Source organism: Chaetodon auriga, chromosome 12, assembly GCF_051107435.1.
Source record: "Chaetodon auriga isolate fChaAug3 chromosome 12, fChaAug3.hap1, whole genome shotgun sequence".
In the NCBI taxonomy this organism is placed as follows: domain Eukaryota; kingdom Metazoa; phylum Chordata; class Actinopteri; order Chaetodontiformes; family Chaetodontidae; genus Chaetodon; species Chaetodon auriga.
Window position 1 is genome coordinate 5,561,452 of NC_135085.1, and position 19,450 is coordinate 5,580,901.

At 39.7% G+C, this 19,450-nt stretch overlaps 1 protein-coding gene across 5 annotated transcripts in view; it reads left to right on the forward strand.

The window, feature by feature from the left end:
* The window catches only part of astn1 (astrotactin 1), a 361,427-nt gene that overhangs the window by 130,033 nt on the left and 211,944 nt on the right, over positions 1 to 19,450 (forward strand). For all 5 annotated transcript variants that reach the window (XM_076744683.1, XM_076744682.1, XM_076744685.1 and 2 more), the window contains 2 exons: positions 105 to 242; positions 11,762 to 11,912. In XM_076744683.1, the coding sequence (XP_076600798.1) occupies positions 105 to 242; positions 11,762 to 11,912 (289 nt within the window). The remainder of the gene's footprint in view (positions 1 to 104; positions 243 to 11,761; positions 11,913 to 19,450) is intronic.

Consider the following 19,450-nt stretch of genomic DNA (forward strand, 5'->3'; position numbering starts at 1 on the left):
GTTTCCACCTGCATTCCACCGACTTGTCCTTGTTTCTATGCTATACTTAAAAAGCCTCAACCTGTCACCTTACTTGTCTTATCCACCCCTCCTGTCCTCTGCAGATTCACATACACTTTAGGAGAAGGAATGTGGCTGCCGTTGAGTAAAAGCTTTGTCATCCCCCCTGCCGAGCTCGCCATCAACCCCTCAGCCAAGTGCAAGACGGACATGACAGTCATGGAGGACGCGGTGGACGTACGGTGAGAGATGATATCCCACTTTGTCCCAGTATTTCTTCATAGTGGTGACGTGTTGGGCACATGATGAATGAAGCTCTAACTAAAGTTCCTTTTCATTGCTGCACTCGAGTATGATCAGGAGTTTCTGTCCAGTTTGTGTTTTATTGTTGCTTCTGATGAAGCTTTATGACACAAAAAATACACGTTGGCTTTTTGCTAAACATTTCTCATGACCGTCTCTTTCATCTGTCATCCTCCACAGTGCGGCTGTTGACTCTTTGCTCGTCTCACAGTTTTGTATTCTCACTTAAATCAGCACTTGTTTTTTATTCACTATTGTTGCAGTGAGTCTTCAGCAGCCCAGTGATGTTGATGCAGAGGTCTGAGCAGTCATGATTCAGAGCATAATAAAAGTCTACGATCTAACACAAAATCAATTATGAAGATGGAGAAAAACCAGAGTTAAAAAAAGAAGAAGAAGAAATAATTACTTGGCAATTCAACGCCATAAAGAGCCTTTCGACTGTTAAATGGTTCATAACTCCTCCAAAGAAAATCTGCTCTGTATGTGATGGCTGTGTTTGTGTCTGGGCTGCAGAGAGGGCCATAACGGAGCAAAAACAATGCTGCAGTATTAACCTGGACTCAGCTGAAAAGTGACACAACAGAATTATTCAGCTATTTTGCTTTGCGAGCAACGGGGCGGCGCTTCAGGACGGTGATGTTCGTCAGTCCAAAACTTTAAAGAGCTACGCATCATAACAGCACAGCCATGTTATGACACAGCAATGAAAATCATAGGTCCAAAAGATGGTCCCAGTGTCCCCTCAGGGATCAATAAAGCTCTCTGATTCTCAGTATTCTATGTTGTCCTTTTTGTAACTCACTTTTTGTCTCACACTGCCATCGGGTCCAAATATTGCTCCACCATGTCTGAGTAATTTCAGAAAATAATGATTATTATCTGTAATGCTACCATGAGGTCAACATTCTGACTCAGATGCACAATAGAAATCAAAATCTGGACACCGAGACCATTGATGCTTCCAGGTTGCCTCTACAATCTGCTGGACACTCTTATAGTCTGCTGTGTCCCAAACTCCATACTACATATTAAATCTAAGCAGATTTGAGTGTGCTGCCTGTTCACACTGGAAAAATGACAAAATAAAGTATCAACAGTTGGTAAGCTCACTAAATAACAACTGATCTTTGAGTGCATTCTTGAGGGACATTATTCTCTCGCCATGCATATCATAGAGGACATGGAGGAGTTGCTTAGAACTGGAAGAAATTCCTATGAAATTTTGAAAAAAACATTTTTGCCGTGTTTTTGTTGTTCCATTTAATTAGCAGTGACATTCTAAAATTGCAGTTTGATTGATTTCCTGTTGTTAAATGTTCATTTCATGTATACTAACTACAACAGACAGTATGCCATAAAGGTGAATATGTAGCATAGACTGCATACAGTACAATGGTGGAACCTCCAGTGGGGATTGGGCCAGGCATGCCCCCCCTCACTTTTCAAAACCCTATTGTCCTTCACACTTTTATTGTTTCAGTTTGATTTCGCACTGATTTCTCTCTGAACATTGTTCCCTTATCGTCCAGCCACCATAGTCCAGATTAGAGTAGATCTGAGATGATAAAAATGATTACCGTGCGCTCAAAGCGATAAGCTTAAGTAGCATGAGTGAGTAGTGTGACAAGAGCTTTGCAGACTTTTTTTTTGTCCCTGTTTTTGTCTTTCAGGCTTCATACAGACTGGCTTAATTTATTGATGAAGGTTGTTGGGGCTGTATGCAGCCTGAAAGAACCTTCACACACAGTATGGAATTTGGGACACGGTGTTTGTCTAAGTTTAAAGCTATAAAACTGAAGGAAATACCTACTCCTGGGGGTGTAGAGGCAATGCAAGTAGACCAAGAATGACCATGTGAAATATGCAGAGTGGACCTCAAGTTTATTGAGTCTGTTTCATGTCAGAACAAGAAACAAAGAAAAGTTCCCATTAGCAAAGCTGTTTTTTTTTTAGACAGAAAGATGACACTTTCTTGAGCATAAGAGCAGATAAAGATTCAATGCTCACCAAGCAAACACATCAGTCGAAGTCATGGAAACAGTCCAGCTTGCTCTTGGGTTCTTTGGGTCACTGAAGCGCTGTGTCTGTTCTTTCTGGGTAAAATCTGTGTTATTTTGATAAACTTGTGTTTAATTTTGCTTGTTTAAAATAGTTTATTTTGCTAATTGTTAAATGAAAAAAATGTAATTCTACTTCCAAATGGGAGTCAAAGTCTGAGAACAGTTGCTTTCGTGATGTGATGCTGTTTCTTTTTAAATCCAAAGTGGTTGTTGCGATGGCAACAACACACCAACAGGAAGCAAAGTGCAAATGCCAGATTCTTCATCTTTTAGCAACAAAACTGAATATTTGGTATGAATCCTTGGAATCTGACTGGTTTTTGTCTTCCACCGTGGCACCTTGTGATGGTTCTTACCTTAAAAACCCTTTTCTCCGAAGTTGAGTCATTGTTCCCTCTATTTTAGACACTGTGCAAAGTGGCTGCATGAATGACTAATTCTGACAGATCTCTGATACTGGAAGACAACATCCACCAATGCAGAGACAGTAAAGATTAGATTAACATATTTTTCATATATTAATATCAAATGTTCACTGAGTCAATGTAAATCTGCACCGTTGATAAGAAAGCTGCACCCCAGCAGTCCAGAGACATGCTATATGCATATAGATGGCTGCATGCTGGTTCACTGTGGTTTCCCTCTGTCTGTCCCAGCTGTTACTACATGTAGCACTGTGCACTCATAACCTTGGGAAGGACAGATCTCTACACTTGGTTTGTTGTTGGACCTACTTTACTCAGTGGTCAGCAGCATAATGAATCACAAAGAGAATTGACGTGACTGCACCTGGTTTGACAGTATTATGTTGTAGCAGAAAGTCTGTGTGAGCAGGCTTAGGTTGGGAGAAGAGGTAGGTTAATGTAATTAGTTGTGGGAAGTGTCTTTTAATGTATGCTGGAACATGGTCTGTCAACAAGTTAGTATGCACAACTGTGACAGATCCTGCCCTATTTTGCTGATGGTTATTTGCCCTGTGAAAATGATGTCAGGTAAAATTAGTCTCGCTCAAATGAATATCCCCATCAGTTTTTCCTCACAAGCACACAAGGAGCTTTTTTCTTTCCGTCAGTGGCTATGTTCAAGCCTTCGGAAGACTGAGAAATTAATACAACAAAAATATTAGAAATTAGGATTTAATGTGATTGTCAATGCCTCCTGTAGACTGTGCGCACTGTTTTCCAAGATAATTATTAGAAGGAGTGTGAAGGTTTCTCAGAGTCGGCTTTTTCAGTGACGATTCACAGGTCTAACACAGTCATTATATCTCTTGTGATAGCCCTCGTTATGTTTTAGTATTGAGCTAGCAGTGACAATTGTGGTTAAAATAACCAGTCATAAACAGTGTGTATGTATGCTTATTTTGTCATGAAACATTACAGTTTTCATTATACAGCATGCATTTTAATGTCACTTTCACTTGTTATTGTTTTGGTTTAACGTTGGTCAACAAGAGCAGAAATACTAGAATATAAAGTGGATATTAAGATATGTCCAGTACACAGTAAATGCTTGCATGTGTTCACACAAAAAAAATATTGTATGTAGGCATTGAAAGAATGGAAAGCATGCTAAGAACAGGCATTTTTACTTTCTTATTAATTCACCTTCAATTAAAGTGTTGAAACAAGGATGGTTGAGTTGTTTTATAGCAATATATCTTCATGTACTGAGGCGCTGCTGTGTATGGAGGGTGAATGCAAATAGCGTGATGCTCCGTGAACCGTAGCAAAGAACATCCTGCTCGTAATACGTGCTATCATGACTTCTGTGATTGAAACGTGGGTTTGAGCTCAAGGTCTCTCCCAAACTGTGATTGATACTCTGTGAAATGTACAGTCACAGTAAATGGATGTCACATTATGTTTCTTGTATTCCGTAAACTGGAGGCGATTTGAAAGATGACCATGAATACAAGTGAAAAAAAAAAAAACATGAACCACAGCTCCGCTGAAGGATGAGACTTTGCCTGAAGAGCTTGAATACCATCAAGGGAAAGGGCAGAATTTCATTAATTTACTTTGCCCCTCTCTTTTTTTGAACTAGTGTTAGAGCCATTTGACTTTTCTCACAGTGCTGAACTGGGTCTGAGACACAGCCTGGGAGACATTGTTTTGTGTCTTTATGGTTTTTCATCAGATTTTGTCTCATTGCATTAAAACATCAACTGGAAAATTCGACATTGTGAAAGGAAAATATATTCGTGCCTGTTTCTGGGCAGAAATCACCAGCTTGTTGCTAATGACTTGAGTGTGAAATAGCTTTGTGTGTGTGTGTGTGTGTGTGTGTGTGTGTGTGTGTGTGTGTGTGTGTGTGTGTGTGTGAGATTAATTAAAAATGCTTTGCGGGCCACCGCTGGTCCAAACTACTTGAGTTCTCAGATCAGAAGTGGACAAATTCCTAATTTTTCAGAAGCCACAGTTTACCTGCTGATCTGAAATGTCTCTGCAGTGTTTGAATTATTGGAGTTACAGCATGTGTCAGTGAATAGAGACCGAGTCACCTCCTCTGCGTCCTTTGTCAAAAGTCCTGTTGCACAGACTATTTAAACAACATGCATGCGATTGCGGGAGGGAAAGCGGATTAAAATGTTCGTGTGCATTTGCAGACCAGACGGGTCGGGATGATTGATCAGCGTCTACCAAATCCAACTCTCAGTAGACCAGAGATTACTTCCTTCCACTTTTCTGTTCACTACAACCACAAACTGTTCCTCAAAGACAAGCTGAGGTGTTTGCCAGTCCTTTGGCTCGCTGGTTAACACTTAAGAAATAGTCTGGCAAACTTACTTCTTTTAATATGTGGGTACTAGAATTGATGACTTTTACAACTGGAAGGATCGTTCAACAAGTATAATAGATACACATCATTTATTGCTCATATAATGCAACTAAAGCAACTGCCAGACTGATGTGCAAAAGAACTTGTACTGTTATATAACTTGTGGGTGGATAAAGAACATTAATCCAGGATAGTCTTGTCACTGCTGTCATTTTTTCTGAATTCCTTCAAGAGCATGCTGTTATGGCTGCATGGATGTGTGTATAATATGCAACCCTGTCTTCCTAGAAATTAAGTGTATATACCACTAAATTATTACCCAATTATCAAACTGTTCACTGCATTTATGTCCTGCACCAAGCTTTGCATTCAGAGTAGAATCCAGAGCAGAATCACTTTGGTTGTCTGTATTCAGACCCTCACCTTTCCATGATCTTCACCAACTGCTGTGAATGTCTAAACATAACCATAAAGACGTTTAGCAACGCTGTAGTCACCATGAAGAGTAGAATTTCATGGCCAGATTGGCAATTTTGATGGAATTAAAAATGAGGTATGTTGTCAATAAACTGGTACGTTCAGCATCAACATTCTTGCGAACTGTCATATATGTTAGCAAACAGTGATTCGCAGATGTTTGGGATACGATAATGTAATTGTCATACACAGATACTGTAGAAAACAAGATTTCTTGAATATTGTCTTACCATGGTTTTGCTGAATCATCCAATGTCACCGTTCTCGTCGGATCATAGGGTTGGCGTTTCATATCCACACAGGTCACACTGACTTTCTTGTGGTGGACATTTGTCAAACAGAGGTGTACCTAATAACAGTGGCTGCCTCACTTGCCCAGCTACATGGAATAGAGCCATTATTGTTGATATTAGGTAGGAAACTCCTTTTCTGCACTGAGCAAGTGAGAAGGTCCCCTGTAGAAAAGCTCTGCAGGAGGTAACAGTTCAATCAGTCAAAGTTTAGTCTTATTAGATTAACAACATTTTGAAGTAGTTTTATTTCTATATTTCATCCAAATCATTTTCGTGGATGGAAACAGTGCAGAAGAAAGTACGGAGCATGTTCTTTCTGTATCCTCACCCCTTAACTTGCACATTTGACAAATGCTGCCCTTGGAAACGATTTTTGGAAACATTTGAACCCTCTTTGGTTTCATCTGTCATCAGGACTGACGCACTCGTCTTTGCATAATGTAGCACTTTCAGACATCATATTTACTGTAAATATATTCCATTTTGAACATGCAGTTTTCTCCCTTCTACTCTGTGTTTGTGCATTTCAATACCCCCCCTCTTTTTCAACATTTTATTTTCATTTGGCAGCTTTCTTCATGATGCTGTGTAAATAACTCGTTTCCCTCTGATCTACGATCTGATGAGCGCTCTCTTCAGCCTTCCCCCAGGGGCCGTGAGGAAACACTGCTGACACCCTCTTGAAGCTGGTGATTTACTTTGCTTTTGGGCTGTGTTCCCCCTTGTTTGATGAGCACTTGTCACTCTGTCTTGCTCCCCGGCAGATGGATGAATAGTGATGAGTCCTGATCTTCCTCCCGTTGATTAGCTGGCTCCATGGCTGTTAGGACTGGATGAAGAATCAACCTTGGTTTTTCTTTTCCTCACAGATGTTTTTTTGTGCTTTTGCAGCGTTACCTTGCAGTTGCATTCACGAGGAAAATCTTGGTAGTGATTAAACTTGTGCTTTATTTGTGCTTTTCTCACATGTTTGATATTTAAGATACAAGTTGTTAGGATGAGTGAACTTATTGTAAATTTCTCCTTCGTTTCAGTGCTGTGTCAAACACACCAAAGCAGATATCTTTACAAGTACCTTTACATTCAAATCTTTCTTTTGTGTTCATTGTGGATGGCAACTTCCACTTCTCTCTGAACTGAATATCTAACTAAAGCAAGTAAATTGCAGGGTATAACTTGGCATTTAAACCTTGGGGGTACTTTTGAGTGGTAAATGGGCTGAATGAATGGTTCTTTATACTGATTGTTTTGATGTACATTTATTTCCAGCCCTCCCATTGTTGAGCTATCCATGTTAATGGTGCCCATAATTGAGGCTCGCATTTATTGCCTCTTTCAGCTGCAGACAGCTGTCTCGGACAAAATGTTAAATATATTGCAGGTACCACTTAATGCCAGTTCATTTTAAGCATGCCCGAGTTTGTCAAATTGTTAGTGTTATTTGAAGTCAAGTGCATTTGGAATTTAACGCACTTTAACTTTCCTCCTGTTGGAACTACTGTTCTCATTTGCAGATGGATGTAATTTTTTTTCAAGGCAATGTAATGAACTGCATTTTATCACGTGGGATGCATGTGTGTGGCGTTTTTGCCTTGGTCAGTTTACCTGCGACGATGTTGCTCATCCTGACGGGCTTAATAAAGGGATTGCGTACTCTTGATACTGATTGTAGCATCAGTTCAGTCAGATAAATATTTGAATTATCATTTGTCATTTTAATTAGATCAGTACATGTGGACAAAGCCAATTATTACCTTAGAATTATAATTTCCTCATTTAAAACCCTGAAAACTTTAAAGTTATAGCAATTCTCTATAACAACAAACATTCATGACAAAATAAGCAACATCATTTTCAGGCCATTTAAAGAACTGTGGGCCAACCCAGAAGGCTGATTGTATTGAATGGATATTCACAGACTCCATATGGTGATTGTGATGATTTTGGCTACCACTGGACCTTTAAACGCCATTTATACCTAATATTAACAGTATGTGGGTCAGTGTGTATCTGGATGAAGTCACTAAGTAGAGTGTGCGTACGCCCTGCTTGTTCAAAAGGCTGCCAGCTCTGTTTGCCCAATTTGCATGTTGGCATGCAAACATAATGCATGTGGAATCAGAAAACAATGAGACTACTTTTTAATACCAGTTGCGAATACAAAGGTCAGATCAGATGCTACAAATTCATTCACTTGTAGAAATTCAGGGTCTTCTGCTGATTATCCAAATATTTTTGATAACTTCTTGACCATGTCACTTAGGAAAGCATTTTCTCTCGTACCCAAGAATTACTTGCTCCTGAAATGTGCCACACTCAGCCAAAATTTCAATTTTGTACACAAGATTGACATAAAAATTGCTTCGTACATTTAAGGTCCCAAAGGACTAAACCATTTAGATTTTTCTGACCCCACGGTTTTTCCTTTAGGTTTAAGACAAACCTAAGATGTTTTGATAGAGCAACATGGCCAGTATGATGATCAGTCTTCCCAGCACTTCCATATTTTGGGATGTAATGAATGTTGTCGTAGCTCCAAACAGTCAACGAACACTTTGAAACCTTTTTTGTTGTGCATGATATTTGATGCTGGAGTGTGATACCTTTACATATAAATGAACAATACATTCAAGTCCTTGTCGAAGACTTCACACAATGGTGATTAAGCCTGTCACTCAGCTATATCCATCTGTATTTCACAATATATCAGAGTTTATAGACCTGGTGTCTGTGGCGATATGCCCATGTTAGTACATCACTCGTGATTCATTTTACGTCAGCCAGCAATGATTGGTTAGCCAGAGCTAAAGGGGGGAGCGACACTAGTGACAGAGTAGGCTACAGCATCTAGGTGTATCCCGAAACATATGGCGCCTTAAGCAACACAGTTTGTGTCATTACTCTCACTGCCAGAAGAGGGAGACAGAAGTTCTGCACTGCAGGTTCAAAGGTAAATTGTGTTGCACACAATCATTGAATATGTCTTGACAGTAATTGCATTTCCCAGATAGTTTAGCATTCACACTTACCGTGAGTTTCATCATCTGCTGGGCCTCTGTTCAATAGGTCTCCTCTGTATAAATGACAACCAAGCAATGGGCAATTATAATAGAAAAATTGGTTCGTAAGATAGCATCAAGTTGACTGTGAAAGGGAAGAAAACTCACTCTCTCTTCTCATAGGGGTAGCAGGGGAGTACGGGGAGTTGGAAGAAAAATATTTTTGTGAGTGCCTGAGAGGTCATTATTATTAGTTTTTTCTTACTAAGGTAAGGTTCATGGCAGTGCTATCACACAAGTTGTTGTTTATCATCAGCAGCACTATTCCTCGGCAGAAATAGCTGTGATTTAGATTCAGAGAGAAAACACTGAGGTACTTTGTGCTTTGTTCTTCATCTCCACCCATCTCAAATACTGCTGTCCTTCTGCTGGCTGATCTGCTTACTGACCTTGCAAGTGGTTTACAGGAAAGAGGAAAATCACAGAAACACAAAGTGACTGCTAAGAGCAAGGTTAGAGCGATGATTTCATGGTGCGTTTTATCTCAGAAGTCTTCTACTTTGCATAGCAATTGTGCTGTGAAAAGTCATAGCTTTTCTCATGATGATAACACGGAATGAATTAAACATGCAGGTATTTGTAATTCATGAAAATAGATATCTCTTCATTAAGTTAAATGGAGAGCAGGGTGGCACAGAAGTTCTTGCAAAGCAGAGCGTGGAAGCACCGCTTTGACATTTACCCCCCCCAACACGATCTAAAGAAATGTGAAGGTATCTTTATCAATTTTAATGAAAGCAAATTGCATATTGCTGATAGCAAAGCATAACTGATGGAATGCTGAATTTCATTCAGAATCATTAACTTGAAGGTGATATTTCTTAAACTCAATATGAACAACTACTAACTTCAGTATGTTTTCAGTGTTTACTTGCATTGGAAAAATAGGTGGATTAACAGTGATTTATGGATAGCATATCTAACTACACACAAACTGACACCATGTGTGGCCTAAAGGAACAATTGTGCTCAAGAAAATCTAATTCTTTTTAGCAAAACATTGTCAGTCCCTTCCTACCACTGCCTATACTCATATTTGAACGTTATTTAAGCAGTGTCATGGTGTCAGATCTCAATAAATGGCATATTTGTCTGTTGTAGCCATACAGGCCTGTTATGAAACCACCGATCTTCCTTTTTTAAAAAAGGTATAACATCTCTGCAGATTTGAATTGCTTTTTGAATGACCTTTGAAAGACTTTGTACATCTGTCCAAAATGTTGCACATACGGCTTTATCACCCATCAGCGAAGATGTACTTGGTCAGAGTTACATAAAATTTAACATATATATAGTATACACACAAAAACTACACAACACATTCACATTAGTGAATGACTGTGCAAGCTACAAGTGAACTAACCCAAAAACAAGCTAGTGCCAGCCAAATACAACAGCTAACCAAGCTAATGTGACGGGCTAGCACTACATGTACGTTCAGTTCCAGTTTCCTGATGCTAAACCATGGTGGATCTCTTTGCCACTTTATGCTGGACCAGTTTCAATTTTCTTATATTTATGAAGTAATGGACCACACTGCTAAGCAATAATCTAGGTCAGACAAAACCAAATGTTGAATTACTTGTTTGATGAACTATTGTCTCAGATAATTTGGTCTTAATTACAAAAAAAGTGTTTCCCATTTTAGTTACCATTCTCTGTTTAATCACTATTTGCTGCTTCTGTTGAATATATTGTGGTGTCATTAGCATACGCTGAGATACAAGCCTTTTTAATACTAAAGATCATTACTAACGATTGCGTGTGGGAGTGGCCCAAGATAACTTCCTTAAGGCACACCATGTTTTACATGCTCAACATCTGAATTACTTGCTTTAATGCAGCCTGAGAAAAACCGTAATGTTCATTTAACATTAACTCATGATCAGTGCTGTCAAAGCTGCCATAAAATCAAGCACAACTGCTCCAATAATTTTCCTCTTTTCAATTTCCTTAAATCAGTCATCAACCATTTGAGTCAATGTAGTGGCTGTCCAATATTTTTATCTATATGCATGTTGGAAATTAATGAGTCTGAATCTGTTCATACACAGTTAATTTCATTATCATTTAGTTGGTCATGAAAAGTTGATAATAAGCAACAATAAACACAGGTCAGTTTTTGGAATTAGAAAACAACATTTTTTTGTGTGTGTTGGCACTGCTTTGGATATTTCCCATGCTTAGGACACACATGTTTATTGAAACATTTATTAATAGTTTGTGAAACCACTGGTGCAGTTAGGGAAGCTGTGGGCTTGAGCAGTTTACCATCACATTACATGAAGGTTGCTTGCCCAGTACTGCTAATATGAAAGCCAATATTCCTTCATTCTCCCAAAGGTTAGCACCATTAAGATAACTTGCTATTGATCAACAATGCAAATTTGCATTTCACCAAAATTGAGGTCTTCATAAAAAAATCTGCTTGGACTTTTTCTGCCTCTGCAAGCAAATCCATTAACATTATGTCCACTGGCATAAATTGAATTGTGCTGTCATAAATGCTGGTTTGACCTCGCCTTAAGAGCTATTGAAGGAGAAACTCGACATCAGATGAAATCTGCTGCACTGATGCAAAAGTGTTCTTCACAGTGTGTCAGTTCACCATGTAACAAGTGGTTAGCTTTGGTTACACAACAGGTGTGAGCACACTTTTCACCACACTCATCCTGACGGCATCTGTATGCTCAAAAATCAGTCCTCAGCAATAGTAACACACAAATGCAGGTGCACACAACTAAACAGGGATCCTCTTTTTTGTCTCTTCTGTTTGCCCAAACAGAGAGGAATTGATGATCAGCTCGTCCTTTGACTCTTTGGAAGTTCTCCTGGACTCGTTCGGGCCCGTCAGAGACTGCACCAAAGACAATGGAGGCTGCAGCCGCAACTTCCGCTGCATATCTGACCGAAAGCTGGACTCCACTGGATGTGTGGTGAGTCACTGGTCTTTTATAAAACTCTGGCTTGAAGCTGTCATATATTAGCTACAGTACCAGCACATGACTTTTCACTGAGATTACATTACATACATACAATCAAAGTACTTTATGGCATACTATACAGTCTGTACACATCCTTTAAGAGCATGGCTTTGAATGCTACTCCACAGATCTAAATGTTTTTGGGGTTTTTGATATGATGCCCACTTACATGGCCTCTTCACTACTGGTTCTTATTCTAATGTTGTAGTAATATCCTGTTGTGGCCATCTATCTATCCATGTTTAAGTCCGTCTGCCTGTATAAATATTCATGAGCATATCTGCAGGCCAAGATGACCAATATCAAGGACAAGCAGCAGACTCGGCACGGTGTAATGTCTGAGTAGGCAGTTTGACTTCGCCTCTTGTCTCATATCCCTCTTAGGCCAACAACACATTCATTACCTCCAGGTGGTGCTTAGCAACCAGGAAATGTAGCAGCCAGGTTTGTTTTCTTCTCCATCTGTTAGGGACTCCAGCAATACCGTTGTTGTTATTTGCGGAATCTTTGCACCGTCTGCTAGTGTTTTGCTTCCACTAAATCCCCTCCTTCTATTGATAAGCTGTCATGCAACCCCCCCCAACAATTTAATTTCTTTTCAAGTACTTTGATGCACTTGAGTAGAGCCTTTCAGGTGTGCTGGGGACATGCTATTTATGCAATCCAGTGTGCTTCATCTTATCTCTTATAATGCACCTCAAGGAGAGGGAAACAGCTTGTGAGATGTTTTTAATGGGGATATGTTTCAGTTATAGATTAGAGCGTATTCATATTTCCAATTATATATGTAGGTGGAAAGTAAACATTAGCCCGGAGGACTACAGTATTTTTGTGTGGACAGGCATGTAAGACACATGCTGAAGTGCATTTATTGATGATTCCCTTGCGCTTTTATTATCTGGCTTTAATTGGTACGTCTAAGACCAGAGGCTAAAAATTAGTATTCTGTACAGCATCAGACATACAGGCATTTGATGGAAACAACTAATCTTTTCTTATTAACTTGAAGTAATTTTATATGTTTATTAATTGCAAGTTGATTTTGAACACTTTTGTTGAAATTAACTAATTATTCAACCTGTGGTCAATTAACTTACATCTTGAAGGCAGCAGTGGAATTTGCATTCTTAATTGTATGCATCAGTATAAAGGGCTGTCCACACCAAGACAATAACTATAACAATAACGATACTGACATGAGCATCTGCACTGATGAACAATAGCATTACGTCCAGCTGTGTCAGCATTGTAGGAAAATGGATATCAGTGACGTGTTGCTGTGGTGCTAAACAAAAAGAAAACCAGAACGATTTGGGCTCAAGAAATTCTTATAAGACAAGAGGAGTTGGTAGAATCCAACCCTCTGGCATGAGAGCTGACATCCTTTGAAGACAAATCTGAATCATACTTTGAGTCAACATCATTTTGATAGTGTCCGACTGACTGTCAAATAGGACATCAGTAAAGTACAAAACATACCTCAAATTACCCATCAGTGCCAAAGACCGTTTTGCACTATGTCTCAGGTAAAATTACGTTTTTTATGTGCAATTGCCGCTTTGTATTATGTTATATAAGCCTTTAATAAGTTGTATACCACAACAGTGAAGTCCGCTTATCAACATTTATAACAATAACGAAAGACTTACCTCTGATTCTGAGTGCCAGCCTCATTACATCCCAGAATAGCATCTTTGTAAAGACTGCCACCTGCAAACGTTCTGTGACGACCACAATTGTTGGCCTCATTACAATGGGGACAAGAGGGAGTACAGAGAACTGACCTGGGGATTTGTGGATTTTTGCCAGCAGAACCACTTCCAGATCAATGCAGGGAAAACCAAAAAGGTGGTTGTCGACTCCAGACATTTATCTATATGAATGCTGTTGCAAAAGCATTCATTTATATAAAGGCAAACACCATGGACAATACTAGTAAGAGAGAAGGATATTGAACGCCTTTCTGTTTTCATGCATCCATTCTACCCATCTCGGGAATTCCAGCAGATTTTTGTGACTGTGGTCGATTTTCACTCAAAGGCAAACAAGAGCACCGCCTCAGAACTGATCTTACAGACTGTGCAGAAATCACAGCCACTGTCTCCCAATGCTCCTAATCTAATTCTTGGAAACTTCAACCACTGTTTGTTGGACAAAGTTGTCAGGAGCTTTTATAAATGTGCCTCTTGCCCCACCATTAATGTAGAGAGATACTGGACCAGTGTTATGGCAAAAATCAAAGGAGCTTACAACCCCCCCCAACTTCGTACATTTGACAACTGTTGTGGGCTTCTTTGTCCAGCATATCACACATGCATAAAGAAGGGGAAAGTTTTGCTGTCTGCACTGCACAGCATGGGAGGAGTTCATCGAGTCATCTCGGGACATTAATGAGCTCACAGTATTGGTCAGTTCATGGGTATCATACTGCAAGGACACTGTTGTCCCAGAAAGGTAATTAGGATCTGTCCGAACAGGAAACCCAGGGTGACCAAAAACCTTAAAGTGTTATCAAACATGGAAAAATATACATTCAAGGAAGGCAACTTACCTGAGCTAAAGATGTTACAACAGGAAATTAAATGTGACATTAAGAGGGCGGAATTGAGCTACAGACTTAAGGTTGACTGTAAACTAAGCAACAACAGTTTAGGTCTGAGGCTGGGTGTCAGGACCTGTCTCCTCCCTTTCTGTTCGCTGTGTTCTTAAACATTGTAAAATTGAACATGCCCTGGCCCGGATAACATTGGTAGCCATTTACTGTCCTGCTGTGCTGATCAAATAGGCCAATTTTGATTATATTTTTAACATGTCATGTTGTCAACAACGGATTCCCGAACTATGAAAACAATCCAGAGGAGTTTCCGTGGCAAAAAATGGCAATCTTAAGACTCTGAATGATATCGGGCCTGTAGCCTTGACCTCACTAGTTAAAAAGCCATTTGAAAAGTTGATTAAAAAGGAGCTGCTGGACAGGACGGAGCATCATCTCAGCCCATTACTGTTTGCATATCGGGCCAGCAGAGTTCAGGATGCAACTATAACTCTGCTTAAGGTAATTTCTAAGCACAGAGAGGGTAGGAAGAACCAAGCCAGACTTGTTCATAGACTTCTGATTAGCTTTTAACACCATACAACCTCACCTGCTGGCGCAGAGGCTTGTTGAGCATTTTGGGTTGGAAGCTAACAATGTTTGCTGGATCTTGGACTTCCTTACCAGCTGATCTTAGAGAGTGTATGGGCTCAACCGGCTCTCCGGCTTTCCACAGGGCTGTGACCTCTTCACAACGAACCATCGTATTGTGAAGTTCGCAGATGATCTGGTTAGGGTGAGCCTGCTGAAGAAGGATGAAATGCTCTATGATCCTAGCATAGATCATTTTTCTAAATGATGTCACATTTTGGAATTAAATGTGCCAAAGACCAAACATATCTGAACTGACTTTATCACTCCAACCATGCCAACACTAAAATTAATGGTCAGGATGTAGAAATCATCGAGTTGTACAAGAACTTGTGCATAATGATTGATAATAAGCTGAGCTTTGATTGCAACACCAAAAGGCTGTATAAAAATGAAAATGAGGAAGATGGCAAAGTTTGGTGTTGACAGCTCTCTGATGAATTTGTTGCACAGATCTTTTACTGAGTCTGCTTTATTTTCTCTCTTTTATCTGTTGGTATGCTTCTCCAATCTTAAAGAAGAAAAGAAAGAAAAAATTAATTAACGAAGGTGATCAAGGTCTGTAGCAGTATCATGGGTACTCAACAAAAAGGTTTTCTAAAAGCTTGATAAAAAATGTTTATTCATATATATATAAAGATTCATCTGAAAAACAGCTGTAAAGAAAGCAGAATCCATCTTGTCTGACAGCGCCCACCCCCTGCACCTAGTTTCAGACCTTATCTTCTGGTTCCTGCTTCAAATACCCACAAGCAAACGCTTCTTCATACCCTCAGCTGTTTCACTGCTAAACTCCAGTAGTAAAAGGTATGTTTTTACCTCTTATTACATGTTGTAATTAATGGCCATGTGTGTTTTTTGGGATATTTTGTGTTATTACTGTTTTACTGCTGCACAAAGTCCTGCTGCTGTCAGACTTTACGATCAACACCGTTCCCAATAGACCACGCACACTGCAACTGACACTTCACTCATGTGCATTAACAGTATATGCTAAACTGTGCAGTATCGGTATTTCCCATATGCAATAATGGTAAATTCAACCATTGTCTGTTTTACACAGCTTATATTTATTCATTTATATTTTATATTTTTATTTTTAACTGATTTATGATTCCTTGCTTGTTTTTACTGATGCTTCTTGCTGTTCCACTTCACCCTGCAAATTTCCCCGATGTGGGATTAATAAAGGATTATCTTATCTTTTATCAAACAGGGGTGCCTTTTTTGAACCTCAGTGATGAGTTGGATGTTGAATGTGACGTGTTGTAAATCCAGATGAATTTTGATCGGCTGTCAGTGTTTATCATTCATCAAATTGCCCTGAAAGTGTGCGCTTCTAAATGTCACTGACCTGTTGCGCAGGAAGATTAAATCACCTGGCCGAGCATGTAGATTTCATCAAAAATCTATTACCGCTGCCCAAAAGCTCCAGCCATTCACCTGCTCTTGTCACATTAACGTGTTGTTCGGCCACTCTTGTTCAGTTATAAGGTCCATCACAAATATCTCACTTGTTAGCATAACTTGTTGGTAGATATGAATTGGACCCTGTGAATAATAATGAGTCTACTGAGTTGCAACAACATTGCAGCGGAATGTCAGAGACCAAAGTATCCATCCAATTTCCATCTTGTACCAACAGATGACAGAGTGTAGATTTTGAGCCAGGGCTTTGAAGTCTGACAGGAATTTGATTATGTTTAACAGTTAACACATTCATTTTTTTTTCCCGCTCCTCCCTCGTGTGGGAAGGCGCACAGAAAGTCAAGATATTTTGTGGCGATATTCTTCCTTAACACATAAACACTGGATGCTTTTAAACAACAGCTTGTGTTCACTGGCATCTAGAGGGCAGCTTCTTCATGTTGCACTTTGTTGCATATCCTTGCCAAAAGCACCAGAAAAAAAATCCAATTTCGTCTCCCTGAAATTAGTCTCACTTGGATCCAAAAAGAAACAGTGAAAAGATTTCTTGCCAATGCTTTGATGTGTCATGAGACTCTCCTTTTGTATTCTATTAATTATTTATTGTCCTGTTATATTTCCATCCCTTGAGCATGATGAAGAATGCTGTGATATTTTTCTAAGAACCTTTGCGAAAAAAAGAACAAAGAGAATGTCTGTACTTACTTATAGTACTTATCCCTTAATGTTTCTTTTTTCCCATCATTTGTGAACGTTCGCTAAGCTCCACTGTAACCACAAATGAAACCGGAATCCATCCCAAATATAAATCTATTATTTCACCCTTCAACAGAGCCTCATTCAATAAGAGGTGGACAATATGTGAGACAAGATGAAAGTGATAATGAGAGCACCATGAAGAGGCCCGCAAATACTTTCCAGAGGAGATTAGCTGTTGCTGCCGTTAAATACACGTGATTTAGAACGAGGATGCTTACAGAAATTGAGTTTTGTGACTTGCAAACCAAAACAAACAACCAAACAAACAAAGAATTTGATATGTCCAAATCTGGTTAGTGTAGTTTGAGTTCTACTGGATTTAACATCAGTTTTGCACCACAAAAATCGTGTGACCCGTATTTGGGCTCATCCAATGAAATAGTTAACCATATTACATTATTAAACTGCTTACTATAAAGTGAGCAGTGATCCACCAAACGGAGGGGATAGGCAGTTGCTGTTTTGTGCTGAACAGGCCAGTGATTCCTTATTTTGAAAAGGCATCAGCTGAATTTGGCTGCCTTTACCTTCATATTCACACCAATCAAAGCCATCCCATCTCCTTCACCTGCTCCACTCTGAGCTACTGCAGGACTTGCTGCTCTGTCCAACTGTGGCTCTCTCTCACTGTTTGTTTTCAAAGAACTGTTTTCCCTTTTTTATTACATCATTCCATTGCTTTTTTACGTCCAATTTTTCCCCCGTCATTTTTATTTTCTGGTTATTCTTGTTATAAATCGGCCCACGTATTTAAGATGTATTGCGGTTTACTGAGCAGTATTTCACAGGTTGAGTCAAGCTGTGGCCTTGGTGAATGTCTTGAAATTGTATTACTTCCTTAGTGAGCACTTGTCTGTATTTCTTTCTCTAGCTTTGTGATCCCAGCCCTGCATTCTTCTGAGCTCTCCTTAATTTGCTGAATCTATGTAGAAGTCAGACCCAGACGCTGCTGCTGCCTTTGTAAATCAGTCCGTAATTACACACAGATTGCAAGCACAAATTGAATGGAAGAGGCAGCACAAATTTGCCCAGCACTTTTATTTATGTAAATCTGGTCCTGAATGTACACAATTGTCAGACACAAAGGACATGTAGATTGGATGAGGCAGGTGAGTTCAAGGAATCATTTTTTCAAGTTTGGGATGTAGATTGTTGTGTGACTGCAGCCTAAATTGGAAAGATGGTTCTTAGTTGTTGAATATCTGTGGATGTAATTGATTTTGCCTTCCTGTGCTTTAAAAATAGCTAATCACGCACACCTAAATGGATTGCTATTCACTTTGAATGAGACATGTCATTATTATGCTGTTTATCTAACAACCACCTCTTAGCATCATTGCAAGTGAGCTAAGTCATTGATCTTCACCCACACATACACACATCCCAGTCCTGTCCATCACCACATGGCACTGCTCCCAGCTGCCGTTGCATATATTACTGTGTGTTTTAGTAATTATCTTGTGACTGTCGAGCTTATAAATGAGCCTCTCATCCGTCTAATCACGGTGGTAAACTGGCTGGGCCCCAGCGCTCTGATTCCACCCTAATCAATTAACACCTTGTCTGAGTCCGCGCTGCCAGTAGCTGTCCTGTCTGCGTTTAATATCTTTCCTTGTGTGAGAGTCGACTGATGCTGGCGGTCTGCACTGACCGACCCGCTCCGTCTCGCTGATATATTGCACTCCTGGGGAGAGGCAGCGCACGGTGCCTCTGGAAGTGAGAGCGTAATAATCACAGGATGATTGTGAGATTAATTAGCTTCGTCTTGTCACTTGTCTCCCCTGCAAAATGGTGGAAAACAAGGATGTTGTTGACAGAGCAGATTGCCACCAGGATGGAATGACGAGATAAACTGGGTGCCATCCAAACAGCTAATACAGTGCGTGAGGGGCTTATATATAAACCTGCAGTACACAAGAAATGTAGATCATTAGTGCTGTTTCAGTGTGTTTGTGTTGCACAGCTGCTTTATAGAACTGTACTGTGGTGAAAGAAAGGGTTGGGTGTACAGAGTATACGGCTGTGTTTGTAATGATAGTACAGTGGGCCCAGAGGGGAGCTGGACTCCTAGGGTTGTTATTTAAACCTTACATTTGTATGTTCCAAGTTATAATACATG